Below are 24,776 nucleotides of genomic sequence, written 5' to 3'. Positions count from 1 at the left end.
GCCCTATGTTCCCTCAGCCCTATGTTCCCTCAGCCCTATGTTCCCTCAGCCCTATGTTCCCACAGCCCTATGTTCCCTCAGCCCTATGTTCCCTCAGCCCTATGTTTTCACAGCCCTATGTTCCCTCAGCCCCATGTTCCCTCAGCCCCATGTTCCCTCAGCCCCATGTTCCCTCAGCCCTATGTTCCCTCAGCCCTATGTTCCCACAGCCCTATGTTCCCTCAGCCCTATGTTCCCACAGCCCTATGTTCCCACAGCCCTATGTTCCCACAGCCCTATGTTCCCACAGCCCTATGTTCCCGGACGTACCCTCTACTACCAGAGGACAATTGGATAATAGGTTGGGTGTAATTGTCTACCAAATTAAGAGAAAGGGGGATAAAATCTGATAACAATTTATGAAAAAAGGAAATGTGGGAACATAGGGCTGTGGGAACATAGGGCTTGGAAACATAGGCACGCTCCCCTAGTGTCAATGGCATGTTGAAAGGAAAACATTCAGCTGCTGGATCACTATAGTGAATCATTGAGGCCCGTAGCTCACTAGGCCAAGCTGTCCTTCATCCCAGCGGAGGATATTTCCAGGTCTAGCAGTAAAACGGTGCACTAGATTGTATCGCTTTGCAGTAGAGAACAGAACAAGAAGAGAAGAACTACCTTCAGAATGTAGGTCAGTGTGCCATAGTACTCGCACATTACTCATTTCAGAAGCCACCTGTATATTTGTAGACCGAATATCTGCACACATGCGCTGTTGAATCCATCTACACTCATTGCACACACATCCACAGACTCACTTTAAACAAACACTCACCTTAACACTTTAGACACTACATCATATTTATCTATTTATTAAAGATTTGCACTACATCCATACCTCATTTGCATTTTGCACCTCGTCTTTAAAAAATGTAATTGTCATTGTCTGCATTTTTACTTCATTGTACTTAGGTTGTACTTTAGTTTGTATATTGTATAGTGTTATTCCTCTTTTACTTACTTTTTTTTTTTAACTGTATGAAGCACATTCTCAGGGGCTCATACAGAACCAAGCATTTCACTGTAATGTACATGTACTTTACTGGCAAATTCTCCCATTTTCTATTTTTCTCCCATCCCCAATTTCGTATCGGCCAATTCTACCCTCCCCTGTCTCGAACGCCGTTAGGCCATGCCTCCCACAAGCCGGCTGCAATGTGGACGAAGCCTTGCATCACGTGTCCCCTCCGGTACTCGAGGAAGCAGCCGTCGCATCTTTTCACCTGCACAGCGCGATCTCTCAGCGTCGGGGGTCTGCGTGGGAGGGCATGCCGCCCCCGTCGCTTCCTGATTCTGCTGTGCAGGCGCACCAACCGACCTGTAGGAGTCGCTGTCCACAACGTCCGATCCCCACCCATCAGCTTCCCACCCCTAACACTGCCAATTGTATTAGTATGAACGACCAGCCAAGCTGATAGCAATGCAGAGAGCTGGGCTCGAACCCAGCGTCTCCTGCATTGGTGGTGAGCGCCTTGCCCACTGCACCACCTAGCCGCCAAATAAAAGCAAACTTGAAACAAACTTGAATGCGAGTGCTTGTCGTGTCGACAACTCTGTTAATACCCGTTGACTACAGTAGATATCAGTATTTAAAAAGGATCACGTGCCTGAAGCATTTTATGTCAACCCAGCCCCGCCCCTGATGGTAAACCTATCCTGTTTAATCTCATTTTATATGTCGAACACGGTAACGGTAATCTAACGGTGCAGCACGGAGCCTCATCACTGCTCACTAATCTTAAATGAGCCGTCTAAAAGGACCTCCTACAGCAGACTCAGCAGGTCTCCTTCCCAGAAGAGCCTGGACATCTGCTTGTGTTCCCCGGCTTAACCATCTGACCTGAACTAATCCCCAAAGCCTTTTGAAACGGGCCTCACGGTTACAGTAGCAGGTGGGGAGAAATCTTTAGGGTCAGTTTTCAGGCATAATAGATGCTACCTAATCATCTGTAACAACGTTAAAACAGCAATAACGCCACGGACCATTTATGAGGGAAACCGGAAGCTTTATAAAACTACATGTCATAAGGGAACTGGCCAGACGCCGCAAAGAAAATAGTGATTTGGCGTTTATGATTAATGTGGCTACAGTTACGGATTCAGAATGGTGTAAATGGTGCTAAACAACTGCACAATGTTCTTCTGTTAGTTCTACTGTAGAGGACGGTTAGGTCAAGGTCAAGTTTATTAGCATGTCCCAAACTGGGCAATTCATGTTACAGCAGATAAATAGGAGCTCCAAAAAAACACAGCAAACATACATAACAAGAGGAACACATGGTCACAGGATCAGATCATGACAACAGTCAAACAAGCAACCACAACCATCCCCCCACCCACCCACATCTCCTGCCTCCTCCATTGATGGCACGAATGGAGGTAGGTATAAATGATCATTTGTATCTGGTATTGTTTTTAGCTGCAGGGGTCTCCAAACGTTGGCCGGAAGGCAATAATTGATACTCCGGATTTAGGGGGTGAGAGCTGTCCGCTCTAATCGATGACGCCTTCCTGAGCACCTGCTCGTCATATATATGACCCAGACAGCGGAATTGTAATTTATTCTTTATTCCATCTATTAAATACCTATGTATATTTATAGTTATTGGAGGGGAATGCAAGGTTGTCGTCATTATATTATATACCTGTGTGTGTGCATGTGTGTGTGTGTGTGTGTGCACACACTTACCTCCATGCTCTCCTCAGCGATGGCGTCTCCAGCTCCCATCTTGACCGAGGCACAGCTGTCCTCGTCCTCAGCCGGCCGACCCCTGGAGGTCAGCGCCTGCTCCCAGCGCCTCAGCGCCTCCTCAAACAGCTCCATGCCTGAAACAACACACAGCCCCTGATAATCTCCAGAAATAACCAATATGAAGGCTGCCGGATACGCCTCCAGGGCATCTGCAGTTACATGTAAGACTTTTTAATACCACTTAGAGCAAAATGTAATACCAATTTCACGACCATACTAGGGGAAAAAAACTAAAAACACATAGCGACATTGAACTGGCGGCTGCACTTGTGCGCCAATTTTAATTCTTGTGCGTTCCATACAAGCTCTCCCCAGACACACCAAGCTCCCGGTAGCCCCGCAAAACACAAAAACATTTAATATATTTCATATTATTTCATCTCCTGACAGCCGGGTTGCCCCCCCAAAAATGTATACCTGTGCAAATTAAATGTATGACTTTTTAATACCCTTTAAGGCCACAATTGAGAATTGAATACTTAAGACTTTTTAATACCCTGCAGATAACCTATTCTCGTTGGCACTCGGAGGACAGGCATTCACTTAGCATAGCCTGGAGGCCGCTCTCAGCCATGGCAACATGCATGTCTCAATTAGATCAGTATGAGGAACGAGAATTCAATGCAGTTGGTGCCGGAGGCAGAATGCGATTTGGTCCTCCACATTCTGCAGTCCAGTTTACACCATCTTGAAACCCTCTGTAAGAGACACCTTTAACAAGGTCCTTTTCCCCGAAGAGGACTCACATTCAGTATGAGGGTAGATGAGATGGGGAAATATAACACCATCTACCAGCCTTAGATAAAGATTAGCCACACATCACAACCCCCGGCTAGAACAGTTGGCTAATGATCTTGATGTTTGGCAGACGATGACACGACGTTCATAAACTTGCGCTTAGTGGCTTGGAAATTGCCGGCCTATCAAAAGAAAAGGACTAGCGAGCTTCTGTTCAACATCTGCTGTGACGGGTAGCCAGGCCAGACACTCTATATTTAGGCGTTTTGGGACCGGGTGGGACCGGTTCATAGTTCAGGAACTGTTGGGGGACTTTCCTTTTTGTTGTTTCCTCACGGCAGGAACTGAGGATGAGCGTTTTTCCTGAATATTGACTTTCATATTTGAAGTCGGTGACTTGTAGGAGATAACAGATTAACCAGGTCTCTTTTGACTGAGTATGTTATTCAGCTTTGGCTACTTTCCACCACAGACTTCAAATATGAACGAAAATCACAGATATGTATGACAGATTCTTAGATACAGATGACTATCCATTCAAACAGATAGCAGTGAGGTCTTATCAAGATGGCGGTGGAGTGAACCGACTTGTCTTCAGGCAGACTTTGTGGTGGAAACAATGGGCCTCATTCAACAATACTCTTATTATTTTTCTTATATTCTTTCTTACCGGTCTGTTAAGAGAACAATAAGAAAAGCCACCACCACATTAATCAAGCCGTTCTTCAAATCCAAATCCGTTCTTACCCAGGTGTGTTGAATGATGAATCCCACCCGTTCTTAAATTGAAATGCGCATTTGCGCTCAATTCATTTGCATACAGACACACGCCTCGCCTGCTCCTTATAAGGCGAATGAGGCGTCTGCAAAACAGCTTGAGAGCTTCGGCATTGCAGGCTGATCCATTCAACAGGATAAATAAACGGCTTAGCAAGGCAGCGCATGTCCAAGTGCACACACACACACTCTCTATCGCGGATACTTTCTGCTCTACTGCACCCGTGATGGCAAATTGAGTGCCTCCCGTTTCTCTCTCTCTCCCCTCTTTTTGTTATCCCACCTCCATTTTTTCGTTATTTCTCTCTGTGTATTTCTCACCAACCCCTGCTTCTCTGTCTCAAATCCATTCTGTGACGGAACGTGGATCAAAGTCAGTTGTTTATTTATTTTTACTGTTTGCATACGAGGTGGTCCACAAATGTTCTTGATAACAATCTAGTGGTCCGCATAAACAAGAAGTTTGGGAACGACTGATTCAGAGAGACGATCTCTAAATATGCGTTCTATGCGTACGGCCTGGGCGGCCAGAGCATCCAACTGTTCTAACAGCAATATATAATCCATTTCAGAAGCAGAACGCACGCAATAAGTTATAATAATAATAATTATTATTATTATTGAAAAGTTCTGGATTTTTAAAGTCGTATTTGGGGGCAATTGACCAATGGTAGGCTTTTTTATTAAAACATTTTTGGTTAAGAGTTTCTTATCAGGGTAAGAGTGCTCTCGACCACTAAGAATTTGGTCTTGCCAGTTGCCTAAGAGAAAAGCAAAAATAAGAAAACAGTGCTGAATCCCAGGTAAGAACAAAATAAGAAGAAATGCTAGTTAAGAACGAAATCTGTTCTTATATTGCTTCATGAATGAGGCCCAATGCTCTCTGTGTCCTTAGATCCGCTCTGCAGTATCTTAATCTCATTTTATGTAAAAATGGAGGATTGAAACAAAGCATTTAAAATGTGAGGTTGGAGGCAATCATTCCTATGTTCCAACACAAGACGGACAACAGCCTCCCGTTCTTACCCATGAGGTATAGGTTTTCCGGCGTGGTGACCGGAATGCTGACGACGTTGCAGAGGTCGTCATCTCCCTGTCTGTCCCAACAGCTGGACTCGTTAGCACACGTACAGCTGCTGGACGAGTTGATGCTTTTGGCCTGGAGGGAGATAAAAGGTATACAGTAAACCACAGGGTCAGATTGAGGTCATATTTATTTATATAGCACATATAAAAAAACAAACAAGGTTGACCAAAGTGCTGCGTACTGTAAATACAATGAATACAGTACTAATCAAAGAATAAAAACACAAGGTGCCGTCTTGGAAATATCATGTCCATAGCTCTGTTTAAATACATATTCTCTGTACAGCCTTGCCTAGTTAATATAGTTAACTAGTATACAGCTCAGACACTAGGGCGACAGTCTTAACAGTGTTCTTAAAACAACAGCCAAGGCCCAGGAGATATGACATTTGGCCTCGTCTCCAGTCTTGTGTGAGACATGGCAAAACCCCTAAACCCATCTTTTGTTTTAATTTTCTCATCTTTGTTTACCTTTCTTGTCATATCTGTTCATCTTTTGACGTCATGTCAACTTTGTACTTAATTGTAAGTCTGACCAGAGCTCTTTCTCACTTTCTGGTCAGACGCTCTCTGATTGTAAACTGAGGATACTCTTTCTGTGGCCACAGAAATTAACAATTTGACTCGTCTACAGTTTCACTGTTTGGCTCATTTAAAATATTCCACAACAGTGCACAAACAGAAATATTACTGCAAACTGTACTACACATATAACAATACAAATACAATATAAAATGCAGTCAAATTAGAAACACTGATGTACGGCTCAACCTGAATGAAAAGGTTAACCTTCTGTAGTGTGGTAGTGAAAGGGTTAACGAAGACTTAAAACTCTAGGTTTGGGGGCAGATCCAATATGTAAAGGTAAACTGTACCACAGCTTAGGGGCAGCCACCCTAAAGGGCAGCAGCTTTAAGGGTTGTTGGTAGTTCATTCGACAGAGCAGTAGTTCAACAGACACCTTATCTATCGCATGTATTGATGCGTAGTAGGTCTGGATAGTCTGAGCCACTAAGCACAACTGACACGTAATTCCCAGCTACGTTTTAGCTACTTGGCCAAAGTCTGTGTTGTTGTGTGACGTTGTCTCACCGAGGCGAGGCTCTGCAGCGACCCAGACAGCCTGCTGTAAGGTCCTGCGCTCCTGGACAGCAGACCACAGGGATCGGCAGCCTGGGAGTCCAAGCAGAGCTTCTGGTGACCAGTGGCGTCTACGGAGACAGAGAAACACACACAGAGACACACTTACTCCCACGTTACATGAGCAAAGTTCACCAGCACACTATCAAGGCTATAGAAAAAAACGACTGCAAGTCACTCATCTGCACCTTTGTTTACACTGTATTTTTCTCGTATTTGTATATTCAGATCAAATTCTATTGCCTATATTTATGTCTTTCCACCATTACCCTGCCCATACCTGTACCTCCCCTCCCCCTCCCCCATGTGCTATGACACCCGAATTTCCCCAAGGGGATCAATAAAGGAATATCTTACCTCTATTTTTTCTGAATGCTGCTACTATTGCCACTGTTATAACAATGGTTCTTGTTTTTGTATTTATTATGCGTTGTATTTCTTGACATATTTGTGAATGAAAGCTTGCTCTCAAGGATCCTTCAAGATTAAATAAAGATTAGGGGCGGCTGAGTGGCGCAGTGGGCAAGGCGCTCACCACCAACGCAGGAGATGTTGGTATCGAGCCCAGCTCTCTGCGTTGCTACCGGCTTGGCCGGTCATTCATACTAACACAATTGGCAAGTGTTAGAGGGTGGGAAAGCCGGTGGGTGGGGATTGGACGTTGTGGACAGCGACTCCTACAGGTCGGTTGGTGCGCCTGTACAGCAGAATCAGGAAGTATCGGGGGCAGCGTGAGCCTCCCACGCGCTACTCCTCGCCACTGAGAGATCGCGCTGTTCAGGTGAAAAGATGAGACAGCTGCCTCCTCGTGTACCGGAGGGGACACGTGATGCAAGGCTTGGTCCTCACTGCAGCCGACCAGTGGGAGGCATGGTCTAACAACGTTCGAGACAGGGGAGGGGAGAATTGAAGGGGGAATTGGCAAGGCGAAATTGGGATGGGAGAAAAATAGAAAATAAGGAGAAAGTGGATACAAAAAAAATTATTAAATAAAGATTTAATTGAAGAACCACCATGGTCACATCCACCGTTACAACTTAATTGTCGTGTACGGTGGCTCAATTGACTTCACTTGATGGAATCAGACACTGGATCACAGGCTACGGTTTCTAAGACGCCGGCAGAGACGGACTGGCTTCAGTGGGGGTCTTACCTTTCTCTGGTGAGACTGGGGAGGGGAACTCAAAGCCGGCCTGCTCCCATCGGGGCGACTGGTTCCTCTTCCTGCCCTTCCTCCTCTGGAAGTGACGTGCGAGGAAGAGGAGGGAGACTGCACCGAAGGCCGTGACGGCCACTAGCTTCTTGGTGCCTGTGCTGAAGCTCACCTGGGGGGAAAGAGAGGAGGGAGGGGGAGAGAGAGAGAAAGGAGGGAGGGGGAGAGAGGGAGGGGGAGAGAGAGAGAGGAGGAGATATTAGTACACTTTAAGTGTCTGGCTCAAGGACACTTCGACACGCTGCGAGGGGGAGCTGGAAATCAAATCGGGAACTTTCTGATTACCAGACGACCGTTCTACCTCCTGATCCACTGTTGCCGTTTTTATGGAATGCCACCCATTTAAGAATTTACATAGTCCAGTCAATATTTGCTCCACTCTCCACTCTCTCCCACTAAAATAATGTTTGTGTTACACCTGAAGTTCTAGTTAAGACCCGGTAGCAATACTAGAATACGAACCTCATATGGGTGTGAAAACACAACATTTCATAGCTTCACAAAATCCCATTCAATGTCTATGCCATGCGTGCCATGATGGATGAGCACCAAAGAGCTGAACACAATTATATAACATTTTATTATATAAAGGTCCTGCCAACAACTGCATCAAGTGCAGTTCAAGTGGGACTACATGGTGGTCTGAGCACATAGTAAATAAACAGGAGACAGTGATAACAGAACAGCTTATCTAGAATATAAACAGAGACGGTGATAACAGAACAGCTATTATCTAGAGCAGTGGTTCCCAAACTGTGGTGTGCGAGCGCCCTCTAGGTGGTGCGTGACATGAAAAGGCTAATGGATATTAAACATGCTGGCAGAGTACATGCATCCATGTTGTCGTGAACATTAAATAAAGAAATTCCCTATCCATAGTCGCCGTGGGAAGAGATAAAATAAAAAATAAAATCTGTGCACGGAGACCAGCAACAATTTTTTCTAACAGAAACCCATTGGGGGGTGCGTCAGCTAGGTCGGGAGGTGACAGGGGGTGCACGGCCAAAAAAGTTTGGGAACCGCTGATCTAGAGAATAAACAGAGGAGACAGTGATAACAGAAGAGCTTATCTAGAAAATAAACAGAGACAGTGATAACAGAACAGCCATTATCTAGAAAATAAACAGTGATAACAGAACAGCCATTATCTAGAAAATAAACAGTGATAACAGAACAGCCATTATCTAGAAAATAAACAGTGATAACAGAACAGCCATTATCTAGAAAATAAACAGTGATAACAGAACAGCTATTATCTAGAAAATAAACAGACAGTGATAACAGAACAGCGATTATCTAGAATTCAGAGTATCAATGTCAAATAGTGTGCTTAGCCACCTCTACGTCTATATATATATACACCTCTACGCCTCTCGATATAGACGGCTGCTCCATCTGCCCTTCCCCAAAGGTCCGCAACCTGGCCGTTATCCTGGACTCCACCCTTTCCTACCAAGCCCATGTCAGTTCCGTCACCAAATCTTCTTCCACCTCAGAAACATCTCCAGACTCCGACCATCACTTTCCGACTCCACAGCTGAGACCCTCATCCATGCCTTGGTCACCTACCGCCTGTGACTGTCATTAACTCATTCAGGGCCAGACCCGAGATAAGTCGGGTTAACTCACCGACGCTTGAGCGCCAAACCCGAGAAAAGTTGAGCCTTCATTGGGAATGGGTCTGAGATCGCAAAAGTCCAATACCGCCGCCTGGTAGGTTGCGGCCGGTATTGTACATCCTTTGAAACTATGTGTATTCGGGTGTGCGTCAATTATATAGGTCCGGGCGGACTTTTAACTTTCCGAGCGGTTATAACTAGGGATGTCCCGATCACATGATTTTCAGAAGATCGGGGGGGGGGGGGGGTCTGGAGTAAAACATTTTTTTCTTTTCTTTTTTTTTATTCAACAAACATGACCATGTTCACGTCTTAAACTCATACTGAGGCCTTAGTTTTGGTTTTAAATTACATATCATCATTCATTTATTTATTGTCGCACAGAGCAGAAGAATTTGCCAAAACAAACGCATTTCCTTTGATTTACACCGTCGCACAACAGTGACGTATGCCGAAAATAGCAGACCTCACAACGCGTCACTCCCGCAACACCGGCAGGTCCACCTGATGACTCGGAGCAACTAGACTAAATGTCAGAAGTTTGGAAGCATTTTAAAATTGAAACCGAAGCCAGTCCAATAGCCAGTTGCAATGTTTGCAAGGCGGACGTTCCGCGTGGAGGAAAGAACAGAGTTGCGTTCAACATGACCAATCTAATACGTAGGGCTGTCTTAAATACTTTGAAGCTTCGTTCGATGGGCATGGGATTCGAATATGAAAATAAAATTCGATTATAAAAAATATATATATATTATTTTTTTTGCAAAATCAACTCTGCCTCTCTTTGTTAACACATTTAACACGTTTATAATTCCGTGATCGTCAGTAAATGCTTTATGTAGTATGGGTGATATATTGATCAGAGCAGTTTGCATTAATAATAATAAACATTCACGCTGAAAGTAACGTTACTGTCCTCTTACCGTTCGCCGATGAGACTGGAGGAAAAAGATCCCACTTATTTGACGGCGATCTACTAGATCCATTTCCGGTTTGTATAATAATAAACGCCCAAATCATATCGATTATTGAGTTATGGCAGCGATCCATATACATGGATGTGTGTCTAGAGTCCCGCAACAATATGCGAGTGCCGGACGCATTTCCCAGATGCACAGAGATCACCAGAGATCCATTTCCGGTTGTAACTCGCCCGATCATCCACCAGGCGGCAGTATATAAGCGTTGCAGAGTTGTGCAGGCTCCCACTGTATCAGCCAAGGCTGGGTGAGGGAATTATGAATACCATGGCGAAAAAATGAAATATGATATCAATAACGTCGTACGCCGTGGTTTGGCAGAATTAGCATGACCTTGAAACACGTTGTACGATGTTATTGACACCCAATGTGTTAATTACAACAAGCAATGATGTTTGTTATTTAAGATGAGGTCGGACTCAGCACAAATAGATTTGTGTTCATTGTGCTGCTTTTATGAAGCCTCAAATGACGGCTTACAATATTTCATGGAAGCAAAGTGTTTAGTTTGTCTAAGATTTTAAAAGGTTTAAACTTTACAGCACTGACAAAGTTGAACAAAGTGCTGTACAAGTCCCACAACATTAACCCTTTTCCCGCCAATAACGTCGTACGACGGGTTTCAAGTTCATGCGAATTCTGCCAATAACGGCGTACGACGTGATTCTGATCAATATTTCATATTTTCGCCATGGTATTCATATTTCACTCACGGAGCCTTGTCATATGCTGCGGGACTCAGCACAACTCTGCAACGCTTCAATACTGCCACCTGATCGGCGAGTTGCAACCGGAAGTGGATCTCTTGTGATCCCGGTGCGTCTCCCTATTCCGTCCGGCCACTCGTTTATCGTCCCTGGACTCAAGACACACACCGTGGATATGGATCTTTGCCATAACTCAATAATCCACATGATTTGGGCGTATATTAGTATTATACAAACCGGAACTGGATCACATCGATCCACATCACATAACTGGGATCCGTTTGCTCCACTCTCATCGCCCAACGCTACAAGGAAGCTGCCGTGAGTTTCAGCGTTTTTCTTTATCATTTTCGATACAAACTGCTCTGATCTATATATCACCCATACTACATAAATCATTTAACGTCGGTCACGGAATTATAAACGACCCCCCCCCCCCCCCTCCGTTCACCCGCGGATGATCAGTCATAACGTTTAGGACCATGTACAGTTTACATTTTTTATATAACGTTGATCGGTATCAAACGGCATTTGATAAATATATGCATTTATGCCTATATCTCACGTTCTATGAAATACTGCAGAAAACGATAAAAACATATTTATACTCTAGACGGTATTTTCGTATGAATGTGTGAATGAAAAAGTGAAACGTTCCTACATCCTGAACAATAGATAATTGATGTTGAATGGGCCATAGTAATGTCAATTTAGCAATACAATTAAAAAAGTTATAGCCCTCCAAAGAAGGTAGACAAATAGCGCTGGCAGAGAATGGTTTAGGATGATCAAAGTGGTGGCAGAGAATGGGTTAAGGAAACCAACAAACAGTTATAATGTTACACATATTAAATTTATTTTTTGTTATTTTTTTCTTCATAAAAATTATTAATAATTTCGATCTTTTTTTCTTCTATTTTTCTCATAGCTACAAGTAATCAATTAATCGATTACTCACGCCCATCCCTACTGTCTACATTGATTGATCCGGGAACATTTCTCCCACACTGTTCACCTTTACTCTTACTCATAGTATATATTCAGATTTAAATAATTGTATGCCTATATTTATTGTAACGTATAATATAACCGATAGGGCATACAGACCCTCATCTGCAGCTTTGTTTACACTTTATTTTTCTCATATTTTTTATATTCAGATCAAATTTGATTGCCTATATTTATGCCTTACTGTTACCCTGCCCATACCTGTACCTCCCCTCCCCATGCTGCTATGATGCCCAAATTTCCCCAGGGGGATCAATAAAGGAATATCTTATCTTACCTGTGCCAGGGAGTTGTAGACGGAGAGGGGCAGGTCGACCACGCGCAGGGCAACCGCCTGCATAGACATCTGGGAGCTTGCGACTGTATCATGTGTCATTGTGGCGGTCTATCCAGGCTATCCATGACTTGGCAGGTAAAGTAGCGGTTATCCTCCGTTGCCCCCCGTGACCATCCTGCCCTGGAAGTCCTGGAGCTGCGGAGGACGACGGGAATGATTGACATGCAAAGATTTAACCGTGAGAGGGAGGTTTGACATTCTAACATAAGGCCTTTGACACGACACACACGCCCAAGTACTTACTCACGCTTTCAGTACTCAAGAGAACAAACCAAAACATCTCCTGAATACTTTCCTTTTCCACAGATGTATGCTGCCTTGGCACACAAAAACAGGAAAACAAAGAGTGAATTTTTTTTTGTGAGTGTTTAAATGGGTAGACTTAACCTCTTAAACTCGATGGGTCCGGTACCGGACCCAAAATGACATCACGCCATAAATCCATCTCTACAGACTGTATGAATTAACGTTGCATTTTTTTTCTTCAAATGTAGCCAAGAGTAAAGACCCTAACCCTGTCAAAACAGCAGTCAAAGTGTATATTTTCAGCAATACGTTTGTTTACAAATAGGTTAAAGTGTTATTAGTGAAATATGAGTTTTGGAAATCTAGTCGGAAACAGGCGAATATAGACGCTAGGAAACGCGCGCCGCCATTTTTGCTTGTAGTCATATGAGGAGAGGAGACCCAGGGCTTTCAATGGGCTTTGGAATTTCAAAAAACGACACTACCCAGCTCAAGCCAGATCCTGTCAATCATTAGCCCCTTTCGTGACTGATGCACAGAGTTAATACACAGTCCCTTATTCCTTCATAGAAAAATACCACAATTAACTCTGTCTCGCTTTTCTCTATCAAAACGCTCCTCGTACAAGTATCGCAGAGAATTTTCAAAGGTACTCACAGTTGCACAAGGGTTTCGGACAGACAAACGCTAGGGTTTGAAAGCTTGGCGTTGCTAATAAACATTTTAAATAATTTGTATAAACTGGTCAACACTGCTCAAAACGGCTTTATATCCGTCTTTGGCTGCCTGATGCGCCTGCGCTGTGATCACAGCGCATGCGCATCAGGCACCCAACGCCGGAAATAAAGCAGTGTTGACCAGTTTATAATATATATTTTAAAATGTTTATTAGCAACGCCGAACTTTCAAACCCTAGCGTTTGTCTGTCCGAAACTGTGAGTACCTTTGAAATTTCTCTGCGATACTTGTACGAGGAGCGTTTTGATAGAGAAAAGCGAAACAGAGTTAATTGTGGTATTTTTCTATGAAGGAATAAGGGTGTATTCACTCGGTGCATCACAGTCACGAAAGGGGCTAGTCAATCATATGACTTGTGGATTTACTTTTTTATTTATCTTATTTTTCGGGATTATCTCTAAATTAGAACGCAGTTTGTTTCTCTACCTTTCTGAGAACGTCTAGCAAAAAACGGCGTAGCAATCTGATGAAAAATGGCATTATAAACAAGTAACTGTACTTACAGTAGATTTCCTTCACGTTTTTTGCTGCACGCCTGGTGATACTAAATCCAGATTGAACTCTGCCATTGGAAACGGGATATTTGAGGGCGGCTAGGTGGTGTAGTGGGCAAGGCGCTCGCCACAAATGCAGGAGACGCTGGGTTCGAGCCCAGCTCTCCGCATTGCTATCAGCTTGGCTGGTCGTTCATACTAACACAATTGGCAGTGTTAGGGGTGGGAAAGCTGATGGGTGGGGATCGGACGTTGTGGACAGCGACTCCTACAGGTCGGTTGGTGCGCCTACGCAGCAGAATCAGGAAGCGACGGGGGCGGCGTGTCCCTCCCACGCAGACCCCCGCCGCTGAGAGATCGCGCTGTGCAGGTGAAAAGATGCGACGGCTGCTTCCTCGAGTACCGGAGGGGACGTGTGATGTAAGGCTTCGTCCACATTGCAGCCGGCTTGTGGGAGGCATGGCCTAACAGCGTTCGAGACAGGGGAGGGTAGAATTGGACGATACGAAATTGGGATGGGAGAAAAAAAGTAGATAAAAAAAAAGAAGGGGAAATGGGATATTTGTCCTAATCCATAGATGTGCGACTTGGCTATAATAAGGTCATTTATAGGCCTGATATTCTATAATCGTATTTCAAATTGCATGTGTCTGGATGGCAGAATTCAGTACTGCATCTACAAAACCTTCTGTTTAATTATCTTCCCTTTATTCATTTGCTTAGATTTCTTGTAGACGTGATCTCAAGAAGGTGCTGAAGGAGCTCCGTGGCAATTTTCATGTCTGGTCAATTTTAGCATGGTGTTATTCACCATCAAAAATGAAAAATAAATCAAATATGATATTCTCCTTTGGTTCATTACAATTTACTCAAGCCTAGTAACGGACACAATATGTCTGACACTGGGAAGAAATACATTCCCCGAGATGATCCCATACCAAGAACATGCAAATGGACCTTGTAGAAGTGGAGCGATCTTCCATTTACTTAGCCTAGGTATGTATTTTTAGGTGGATTTTCAGAAAATAGGGCTAGAGCACGCCTAGAGCTACAGCCCCCTCAGCATCGACGGGGCACCGGTTGAGAGAGTCAACAGCTTTAAGTACCTCGGAGCCTACATATCCGAGGACTTGACATGGACCACACACATTGACAGTGTTGTGAAGAAGGCACGACAACGCCTCTACTTCCTCAGGCGCCTAAGGAAGTTCCAAGTCAGTCAGAAGATCCTTAAGAACTTCTACTCATGTACAATAGAGAGCATCTTGACCGGCAACATCACCTCCTGGTTTGGGAATAGCACTGCACAAGACCGAAGCAGACTACAAAGAGTGACACGTTCAGCCGAACGCACAATTGGAGGGGGGCTCCCCACCCTCCAGAACATTTACAACAAGCGTTGCAAGGGCAAGGCTAAGAGAATCATTAAAGACTCCAGTCACCCGAACAACTGCCTCTTTGAACTGCTGCGGTCAGGCAAGCGATACCGGAGCATCAAGGCGAGCACAGAAAGACTCAGAAGAAGCTTCTATCCCCAGGCCATCAGGCTGCTAAACGAACAATGAATGAACACTACACAACAACAACCACCAAACGCACATAGCACACACATCCACACGCACACACTCACTTAAACAAACACACTGTAGCACCCACTCCACACACTTTATAGCACACACCCACTTTAAACAAACACACTGTAGCACCCACTCCCCACACTTTATATTTATTGATGAAGGATTGCACTACAACTCGTACACCTTACTGTAAATTGTACCTAAATTGTACCTCATCCCATTTCTGCTTTGCACTAGAATAGTACTGTACATTAGTACACTGCATAGTATTGTATATTATATGGTAACTCAGAACATTGTACATATGTCTATACCGAACACTGTGACCTCATTTTCTTCTTCTAAATTACATGCTATACTATGTTATTTGATACTATCTTGTCTAGCACAGTCTCTGGAGCGTAACAGTAAGAAGCATTTTGTATGAAAGTATTCTGTACTTCTGTATGACAACTATTAAAGAAACTTGAAACTTGAAACTAGGGCTCAAGAGGTTGTGTTGAAGTGACATTGCACTGCGGTAGTACAATATCATATCAAATATAGACTACAAGAAACAGTTGGTCCTCCTTATACTTGTTGTGTTCACATCCATTCCATCATAGGAAATGGCGTTGTTGGAAGATATGGATCACAGTTTTATTACTAAATTAATTCACAGTCTGCAGGAATTATACAGGAAGTGATGGATACGAGCTACGACGAGCTAGTCAAGATGAGAAACACGTTCAGTCACAGACTCATAACCCCCCCCCCCCCCAACTAACCGCCTCGGCCAGTCCTTCACTTCCAACTACTAGGAACTACAATAACACTAACTTATGCATACTGCACCTTATGTGAACTGTATATTTTAGTTAGTTAATTATATTGATTTGTTATATTGTTTACACTGCTTGTTTTTATTACCTGTACCCCCCCCCCATGCTGCTATGATGCCTGCATTTCCCCAAGGGGATCAATAAAGGAATATCTTATCTTATACCATCCCTTTGGTTACCACCAAGAAAGACAGACAACGTAGGGTTACAAAACATACTAACAGCTTACACATATATATATATACAAATTATAATAAAAACATGCTATGCCAAAGCACAATATGACTTATAATGTGTCGACACTTAGTCGGGCCAATGCTATTATTATCATCCCCTGCTGAAGCACGTCAAGGTTACATTCAATGTTACAGACCTACCTTAGCCGATAGCCCACTTAACAATCAGACCACAGAGGCGGGACACAGTTTACAACCGGGCTGGTATGGCCTAGGTGACAGTCATCTAGCAGTTGACGTGATAGAAACAAGCCGTGGCATAAGTACACACCTGTCCACCCCGCATGAGGACGTGCAACATCCAATTAGGTTGTCATGACAGAGCACCCGTGCGGAATGTCGTCATGTGACCATTTATCCTGTTTCAAGTCACTCTTCATCTGAGCTAAAAGGGAACCTTAAGCATCTGGTTTTTAAGACAGAAAGAATGGACACAACTAAGAAAGCTGTGCTGTCAGATGGCTCTAGATACCACTAGCTCTAGTGAAGAACATCAGAAGAACCCAATTACCACTTTGTCTGAAGTTCCACTAAGAATCAGCCAAATTCTGTGGTATCCATGGTAACCCATGGTAAGCTTAAATGTCCCTCCACTGTGTTTTTCAGAGGCTTCCGAGAGGATGCTTGTCGTTATTCTATCGTGTCACTTGAATATCAACTCTCTAATTGATATTGAATTAACCAGGGATTCCAAGTCAGCAGATTTCTTTCAAGACCTGTCAATATACCTACACATTTTTCTGTGTATGCCGAAGCTAAAAAGGTGTCAGGTTAGTAGCACATACTGGACCAAGATAGGTTCGACAAACGACCTACATTATTGACATCACACATGCAACTCAGATTTCAAGGAAGTACAGAGAATCCTCTCCCTTCTCCAAATGTGAAAAAGCTGCTCTGGTGACTAGTTCTGCACAAATAACAATATGCATAGTCAAAGGTATGACTCCAAGAGGAGCATTAAATAAATGGAGAGGATCTTTAAAACATGCTACAAGAAGGCCACATAGCCAGCTGCCATGCTAGCTATCTGACCCAAGGCGGTGATCGGGCTCCTTGATTTGACCTTTTGCGGGTACCATCAACAAGCAACCAACGTCTGTTGTTTTTAGTTAAGCAACTGGTCAAACACTGTGCATGCCATTGCCATTCAATGTCGGGCAGGCAGAAAACTTAGATGAATGTATGTCATGTACATTACCATCTGTATGTCATGCATGTCATATATGTCCTGATGAATTGAAAATGGGGGACCCTGATGTAAACAAGACGAAAGTCTTTCTCTGGTCTGCATCCCATTAACAATTGTGTGCATTGAGCTGTACTGTATTGTACCCATTCTGCAATCTGTTAATAAAGTTATAAATCAATCAATCAATGACAGCACGGCATAATGCCAACAATTAGCTAGCTAGGTTACATGTCAATAGTTCAGCGAACTTAATCCCTCTTGAATTGCAGAAGAAGAAACCTTAACGCTGGATAGTTGACAATCATGTGGATTGTCATTGCATTGACATTGTTGTAAAGCAGTAGCAAGCTAACCAGAGTAGACTAGAGACAGACGAGAAGGTTAACGTTCAGATGCGGTATCACGGATGACAACAGACAGCGCAGCAGCTAGCATTTACTAATATTAGCTAGCTTTCCTAATGACATCTCAACCGCTAGCTGTTTAGCGAAATAAATAAATGTCAATGACATCAAATGAATCGTCCTTACATTTTCAGCGCGTATATATGGAGGCTCTTCCTCCAAGTTCCAACACAGCAGGTCTTCCTCTCAGGATGAAATGGATCAAGCTAGCTGCTGTCACCCCGCAGACTCGTTGGAACTTCCGGTGAGCATTTTCAGAAATCAAATAATGGTGAAGAATGGTGGTGGCTGTGGTGGTAAGGTGGGGGCGGGGGTCCCAGTACAGTCCTGTCAGTCCTGTGACTGTTGTCAACTGTTGCTCTAACATACTCTATCCTCCCTAGTTGTCAGCTGCTCTATACACAGCAGTCACTAGCCAAAGCCAATTTACCAATACACAGATAATCCTCTGTAGTACCATAGTTTCTTTGAGATGTCTTTGCTGATGTATCACATAAGATAAGACACAATACGATAAGATAAGAAGAATAACCTTATTGTCCCAGAGGGGAAATTATTACATTGTTATATAAAAAGGTAGGCAACACACACAAATATGTATATGTAGACAGGGTTCGAATTATCACCTGAGAGCTATGGGGGCCCCCTGAATCTTTTTTTTTACTATTTTTTTTCCTGGAATTGTGGCTGTTTTCGAAGTCATATTTAGAGGAATATCTCATTAGGATTAGTCTAATACTAAGTAATAATGACATCACACAACATTCTAATCATTAGACCAGGGGTGTCAAACTCATTTTCACAGAGGGCCACATCAGCATTATGGTTGCCCTCAAAGGGCCAAAGACCGTATTAATGTTAATGTAATGTAAAATAAATGTAGCTACTCATTTACATATTGTTAAACATGTTGTTTCTGTATTTATTACTTATTCAAGTTATACATATTGCATATGCATTTGCATAGATGTAAAAATATATGTTAGCTTATGTTATTTTAACAAATAATTTTAGTTTATCAGAACCCCATATTACTCCATCAATCAATGATCAAACCATTCAAGTAAATAACAAAGAAGAATATCATCAAATACAAGCTATGACATTAAGTTTGTTCAAAACCTTTTTGTCACAGTCAAGAAGGGCAGAACTAACAACTGAGCTGCAAAGAACACGTGGGACAGATGTAGCAGATGTTACAAAAACAAATGGCTGCACACAACCTTGCAGAGGCCACTAATGGAAGATAGTTTAATTAACTTTAATTAACAGATTGCAGAATGGGTACAGTACAGTACAGCTCAATACACACAATTGTTAAGGGAATGCAGACCAGAGAAAGACTTTCGACTTGTTTACTTCAGGGTCCCCCATTTTCAATTCATCATAACATATATGACACACACGACATACAGATAGACAGTACAGATACATTTATGACATACCAGATTTGCAAATACAGTACTGTTTGTGATACAAAAAGAGTCCAGAAATGAGAGAAGAGAAGAAGTACCCAGAGACAGATCTACAGTATTGGTACAGTATATTATCCTGTAAAACAATAAAGTCGTGATGACAAAAGTTGGCTATAAGAGAATAGTCTACAGACTAGATCAATATGTCTGCAGATGTGCTATACAAGCTCATAAGATAAGAGTGTAATACCTTATTAGGTAGCAGTCTATTCAAAGGTTAAAACAAGGTTTCCCCCAGTAGATTAGGCTTATATTAAGCTACTCTCCCAATCTAATTTATATTATCACAAGAAATAAGAATTCTAGATCCAAAATTGAGTCAGTTGTTGTCTACAGCGGTGACTTCTCTTTCTTTCTGCCCTCCTCAGTTCCTCTCTACAGAGGTGTCAAACTCATTTTCACAGAGCAGCGGTGACTTCTCTTTCTTTCTACCCTCCTCAGTTCCTACAGGGGTGTAAAACTCATTTTCACAGAGGGCCACATCAGCATTATGGTTGCCCTCAAAGGGCCAAAGACCGTATTAATGTTAATGTAATGTAAAATAAATGTAGCTATTCATTTACATATTGTTAAACATGTTGTTTCTGTATTTATTACTTATTCAAGTTATACATATTGCATATGCATTTGCATAGATGTAGAAATATATGTTAGCTTATGTTATTTTTACAAATAATTTTAGTTTATCAGAACCCCATATTACTCCATCAATCAATGATCAAACCATTCAAGTAAATAACAAAGAAGAATATCATCAAATACAAGCTATGACATTAAGTTTGTTCAAAACCTTTTTGTCACAGTCAAGAAGGGCAGAACTAACAACTGAGCTGCAAAGAACACGTGGGACAGATGTAGCAGATGTTACAAAAACAAATGGCTGCACACAACCTTGCAGAGGCCACTAATGGAAGATAGTTTAATTAACTTTAATTAACAGATTGCAGAATGGGTACAGTACAGTACAGCTCAATACACACAATTGTTAAGGGAATGCAGACCAGAGAAGGACTTTCGACTTGTTTACTTCATCAAGGTCCCCCATTTTCAATTCGTAATGAAATTGCTATTATGTGTCTGCATGAACACACAACTGTAACTGTACTCAAAAATAACAAAATAAGGGTTGTCTCAGTTCACAACTATATTGGTCAAGTTTTGGGTGGGACTTGTTTGCGTCCCTACAGCTTCTTATTCAATTGAGCGAGATGCTCGGTTATGTCACACAGCCAGCTTGCATCTGACAGTTCAGACAATATTTCTTCAACCCTTTGTTACCTATTCCGCCTGGATCTTTTTTGTATTTTGGGCTGTAAAATTGTCAAAGAATGTCTGAGGAGTAAGTGCTTTTGGCTTTTTTCCTTTGTTACTTCATCAATACCTCAGATGTTCAACACACATGTATGTGTAAGAATGTGTAATAACTAAGGCTGTCAAAGCTTTATTAACGCATTAACCCACAATTATTTTAACGCCGCTATTTTTTTACCGGCGCTCTTGGGGGGCCACATCAAATGACGTGGCGGGCCGCATTTGGCCCGCGGGCCATGCGTTTGACACCTATGCATTAGACTATTGTGTGATGTCATTATTCAGGCTCATTCTTAACCATCAATATTTGTTCATTTTCTTACTCACCTCTGATATATAATGCCATATTTACTTATTTGCATTTTGCATCTGAAAAAATACAACAATTTAATTTGAAAAATTAGACCAAATTTATGAACTTGAATTAACATTTATTTGTCTCTGCACTTATAAATCAAAAACTAACAAAATAATCGAATGGAAAATAAATAGTTGTATGGCACAACAGCAGCATTTATCAGGATACAGTAAGTAACATTATCATCTGATAATAAAATGAACATAAAATAAATACTTGTATAAATCAAAATAAATAATGTTATAAACAAATGTGCACAGGTAATCAAGAACTGTATGAAAAATAGTAGCAGCATCTTCTTAGAACAACAAGAAGAAAAGTAACTACTGCAGCATGTCACCGACATGCAGACTGGAAGAGCCGGGATTCAAACCACTGACCTCTTTTATCCAAAGCGAGTAGTGACGACTATATTCTCTTCCTCAACTTCTTGCTCTGAGAGCTAGTCACAGTCCCATTCATCCACTGCTCTGCCAAATGGGCTCCAAATGATTTATTTAACAATATCTTGGCGTTATTACATGGAAGGCAGCCAATGCATCCCTCCTTGGCAAATAACCAGTCATATTTATTTTTCCAAAAGTTCCACTGACTCGGACCCCAGCATTGTGGTGGTTGAGTAGCAGCGCAGTCCAGGTCTAGTGGTGGAGACTCGGGTCTGGCAGTGGCAACCGGCGCGGTAACAATAACAGGTGCACTGCGCACAGGAGCAGCAGAGCTAACACTAGTACTAGCACTAGCAGTGTCAACTTCAGTGACAGTAGCGCTGCTAGCTGCTACACTAACAGCGTCAGTCTTTGGCCTTTTTATAAAACCAAAGCTGTCCAGCTTTGTACAGCCTTGCGGCGGGTTGAGCCTTTTTTTTTTTCTTTCTTTTTGGCGGCATGTGGCGTACTGTTTAGTGTTTATGTTTTTAGTTGCAGGACACAGACCGGCAGCTTTCTGTTTACAGCAGCTGCTTGCTGCTTCTTCTTCACTAGGTTGGAGTAGCGTTAAACTTATGGGCGACGCATAGCGGCTTGGAGGTGAAATGCAGCCTATTCCACAACATTAATTACTCAGTTCTTTTAAAAACTGAAAAGAAAAATATGATCTATTAACAATTTATTTAGGTAACATAAATAATACTAATTCGTAAAAAAAAAAAAAAAAATTATATAAATTTTTTGAGAGACCCCCACAGGGGGTCTTGACTATGGGGGCTCAGACTATAGCTATGGGGGCTGAGCCCCCATTGGCCCCCTCATAATTCGAACACTACATCTGTATTATGTATATTGTACAGCTATATAATATGTAATCAGATGTTTTTGTACATTACATCTAAAATGAGATGCCTGTTATTTACAATGAACAACAATTAACAGCTCATATTTTGCCTGTTAGCAACTTACTTAGATTCTACTGACCAGCAAACTTACTACTGTCAAGCATTTCCTCATCTAAAGGTTGTCAGAGATCTATGCTCCTTACATTAATTGTTCACAAAAAAGAAATACACAAAAGAAAGTTGAATGAACATAAACCACTTGCGCTCCTTTCAGACATGCACTGCACTCCTTGTCTTAACGTGCACTAATCGGAGGGGCTGTGATCATATGTCCAAACACATTACATGAGTTGTAATTATGCAAATTTAGGACTAGGGAGCTGGGAGGGTAAACTCTGGGTGGAATAATTGTTGTAATGTGTAATGTGTTTGGACATATGATACAGCCCCTCCCACAGGCCACCCCCATGTCAGAATACAAGCAGATCATTCTCTGCAGTATTCACACTGCAAGATGTATTGACTAATAGACCAACCATGTTCCATACACTGGTGCGTACAGATGGCCAGTTAAATTAAAATACATGGGTTGTAGATCAAAATGTTTATTTATGTTATCTTCATTCCGTCTTCTTTCATTCCCAACCAAGGACAGGACACACAAGGAGTTTGTCTCATCAAGATCTGAGCGAGTTTGCGACAGTGACAGTGTGTGGAGGCGCACGCCTCAGAGACGGCAGCAAAGTCATACATTTATATTAAATGTGTGCTTCTCACAGTGTTTTAGCCTGTATGAAACAATTACTAAGTGGTCATAATTTGTTAAATAGTTCAGCTTTTGCTCAATAATGCTTTGAAGCGGGAGATCTTTGAAATATCAAGTATCTGGTTGGTCAAGTATATGGAAATCTACATGTATGAAATGTAACAGTATGTACAAGGTATAACAATGTGATAGTGATAATAGTGTGATGTGTATTGTATTGTATTACACAATGCCTGATGTGATTTAAAATATACAGCTCATTTCATCAGGAAAACCATTCCAGAGTCTAGGGGCCCTTAACCTATTGAGCCCTGACTTAAAGGGTAAGTTCTGAAGACCCCTGTTGAAGTTAGAGGTTCTATGTAGGATTGCAAGTAACTGTCTAACTGCATATATAACTGTTTCCACTAGAGGGCGCTCTAGGCGGAGCCACTCATGATACCACCAGGTGGCGAGTATATAAAGAGATGTTGTCTCCTCCCCCTCTACCTCTTTCCCACCTGCCTCTCAGAGAGAGGAGAACTCTAGAACTGCTGCTGTTTACCATGTGAATGAATAAACCACGCCAAAGGCTAAAGATAGAAACCATGCCTCTTGACCATATTATTGTCGCCCCATAGCCAGATTCTGTCAACAACCCCTAACGCTATTTCCTACTCATATGGTGTTGGCAAAGGGTTACGGGTGGAGTCCATGCTGTGCTTCATACTGGATACCCAGCTCCTCCTCCTTAGTTAGCCACGGAACTAATATAGAATGAATGGGGCCACTGTAAAAAGCACTTTAACATACTCAAAAACAAACTTCTTTGCTTTGGCAGTAGATATCAGCATTTATTTCAGGGCTTGTACAGACAGAGGAGTGGCCCCATAACTTTACATGTACATTTAGTGGCTAACTCGAGAACTAGTATGTGTGACCACTAAGTGTGTCTGACTCTTAACCACCAAAACCTGCAAACGTATGATATATCATGCCAGTTAGGGTACCTTGTGTATACTGCACCTTGTAAATGGTAAATGGTGCATTTATATAGCGCTTTTATCTAAAGCACTTTACAATTTGTTCTTCACATTTTACCCATTGACTCACACATTCACACCGACGGCAGAGGCAACCATGTGAGGTGCCAACCTGCTCATCGGGAGCACTTAGGGGTTAAGTGTCTTGCTGACTTGCTCAAGGACACTTTGACACGCTGCCCGGGAATCGAACCGGGAACCTCCGGATTACCAGATGACTGCTCTACCTTCACTGTCGCCCACCTTGTGTATATTGTTTACTTTTCTCGTACTCATAGTATATATTTTGATACAAATTCTTTATTGCCTATATTTATTGTAACGTATAATATAACCGATAGGGCATCTACACCTTTGTTTACACTGTTTTTCTTTTTTATCATATCTTTATATTCAGATGAATCAGATCTAATTGTATTGCCTATATTTATGTCTTTCTGCTATTACCCTGCCCATACCTGTACCTCCCC

General features: G+C 42.4%; 1 protein-coding gene across 1 annotated transcript in view; it reads right to left on the bottom strand.

Annotated features, from left to right (window-relative positions):
• The window catches only part of miga1 (mitoguardin 1), a 44,212-nt gene extending 25,859 nt beyond the window's left edge, over positions 1–18,353 (bottom strand). The window contains exons 1-6 of the mRNA XM_084326873.1: positions 18,231–18,353; positions 12,337–12,531; positions 7,686–7,857; positions 6,485–6,603; positions 5,333–5,465; positions 2,729–2,865 (exon numbers count right to left, since the gene is read on the bottom strand). Coding sequence (XP_084182999.1) covers positions 2,729–2,865; positions 5,333–5,465; positions 6,485–6,603; positions 7,686–7,857; positions 12,337–12,435 — 660 coding nt within the window. The 5' untranslated portion in view covers positions 12,436–12,531; positions 18,231–18,353. The remainder of the gene's footprint in view (positions 1–2,728; positions 2,866–5,332; positions 5,466–6,484; positions 6,604–7,685; positions 7,858–12,336; positions 12,532–18,230) is intronic.
• Between the last annotated feature and the right edge of the window lie 6,423 nt (positions 18,354–24,776).

This window comes from Notolepis coatsorum (assembly GCF_963971535.1).
Source record: "Notolepis coatsorum genome assembly, chromosome: 13".
Taxonomy (NCBI): Eukaryota; Metazoa; Chordata; class Actinopteri; order Aulopiformes; family Paralepididae; genus Notolepis; species Notolepis coatsorum.
This window is presented reverse-complemented; position numbering and strand designations above follow the sequence as displayed.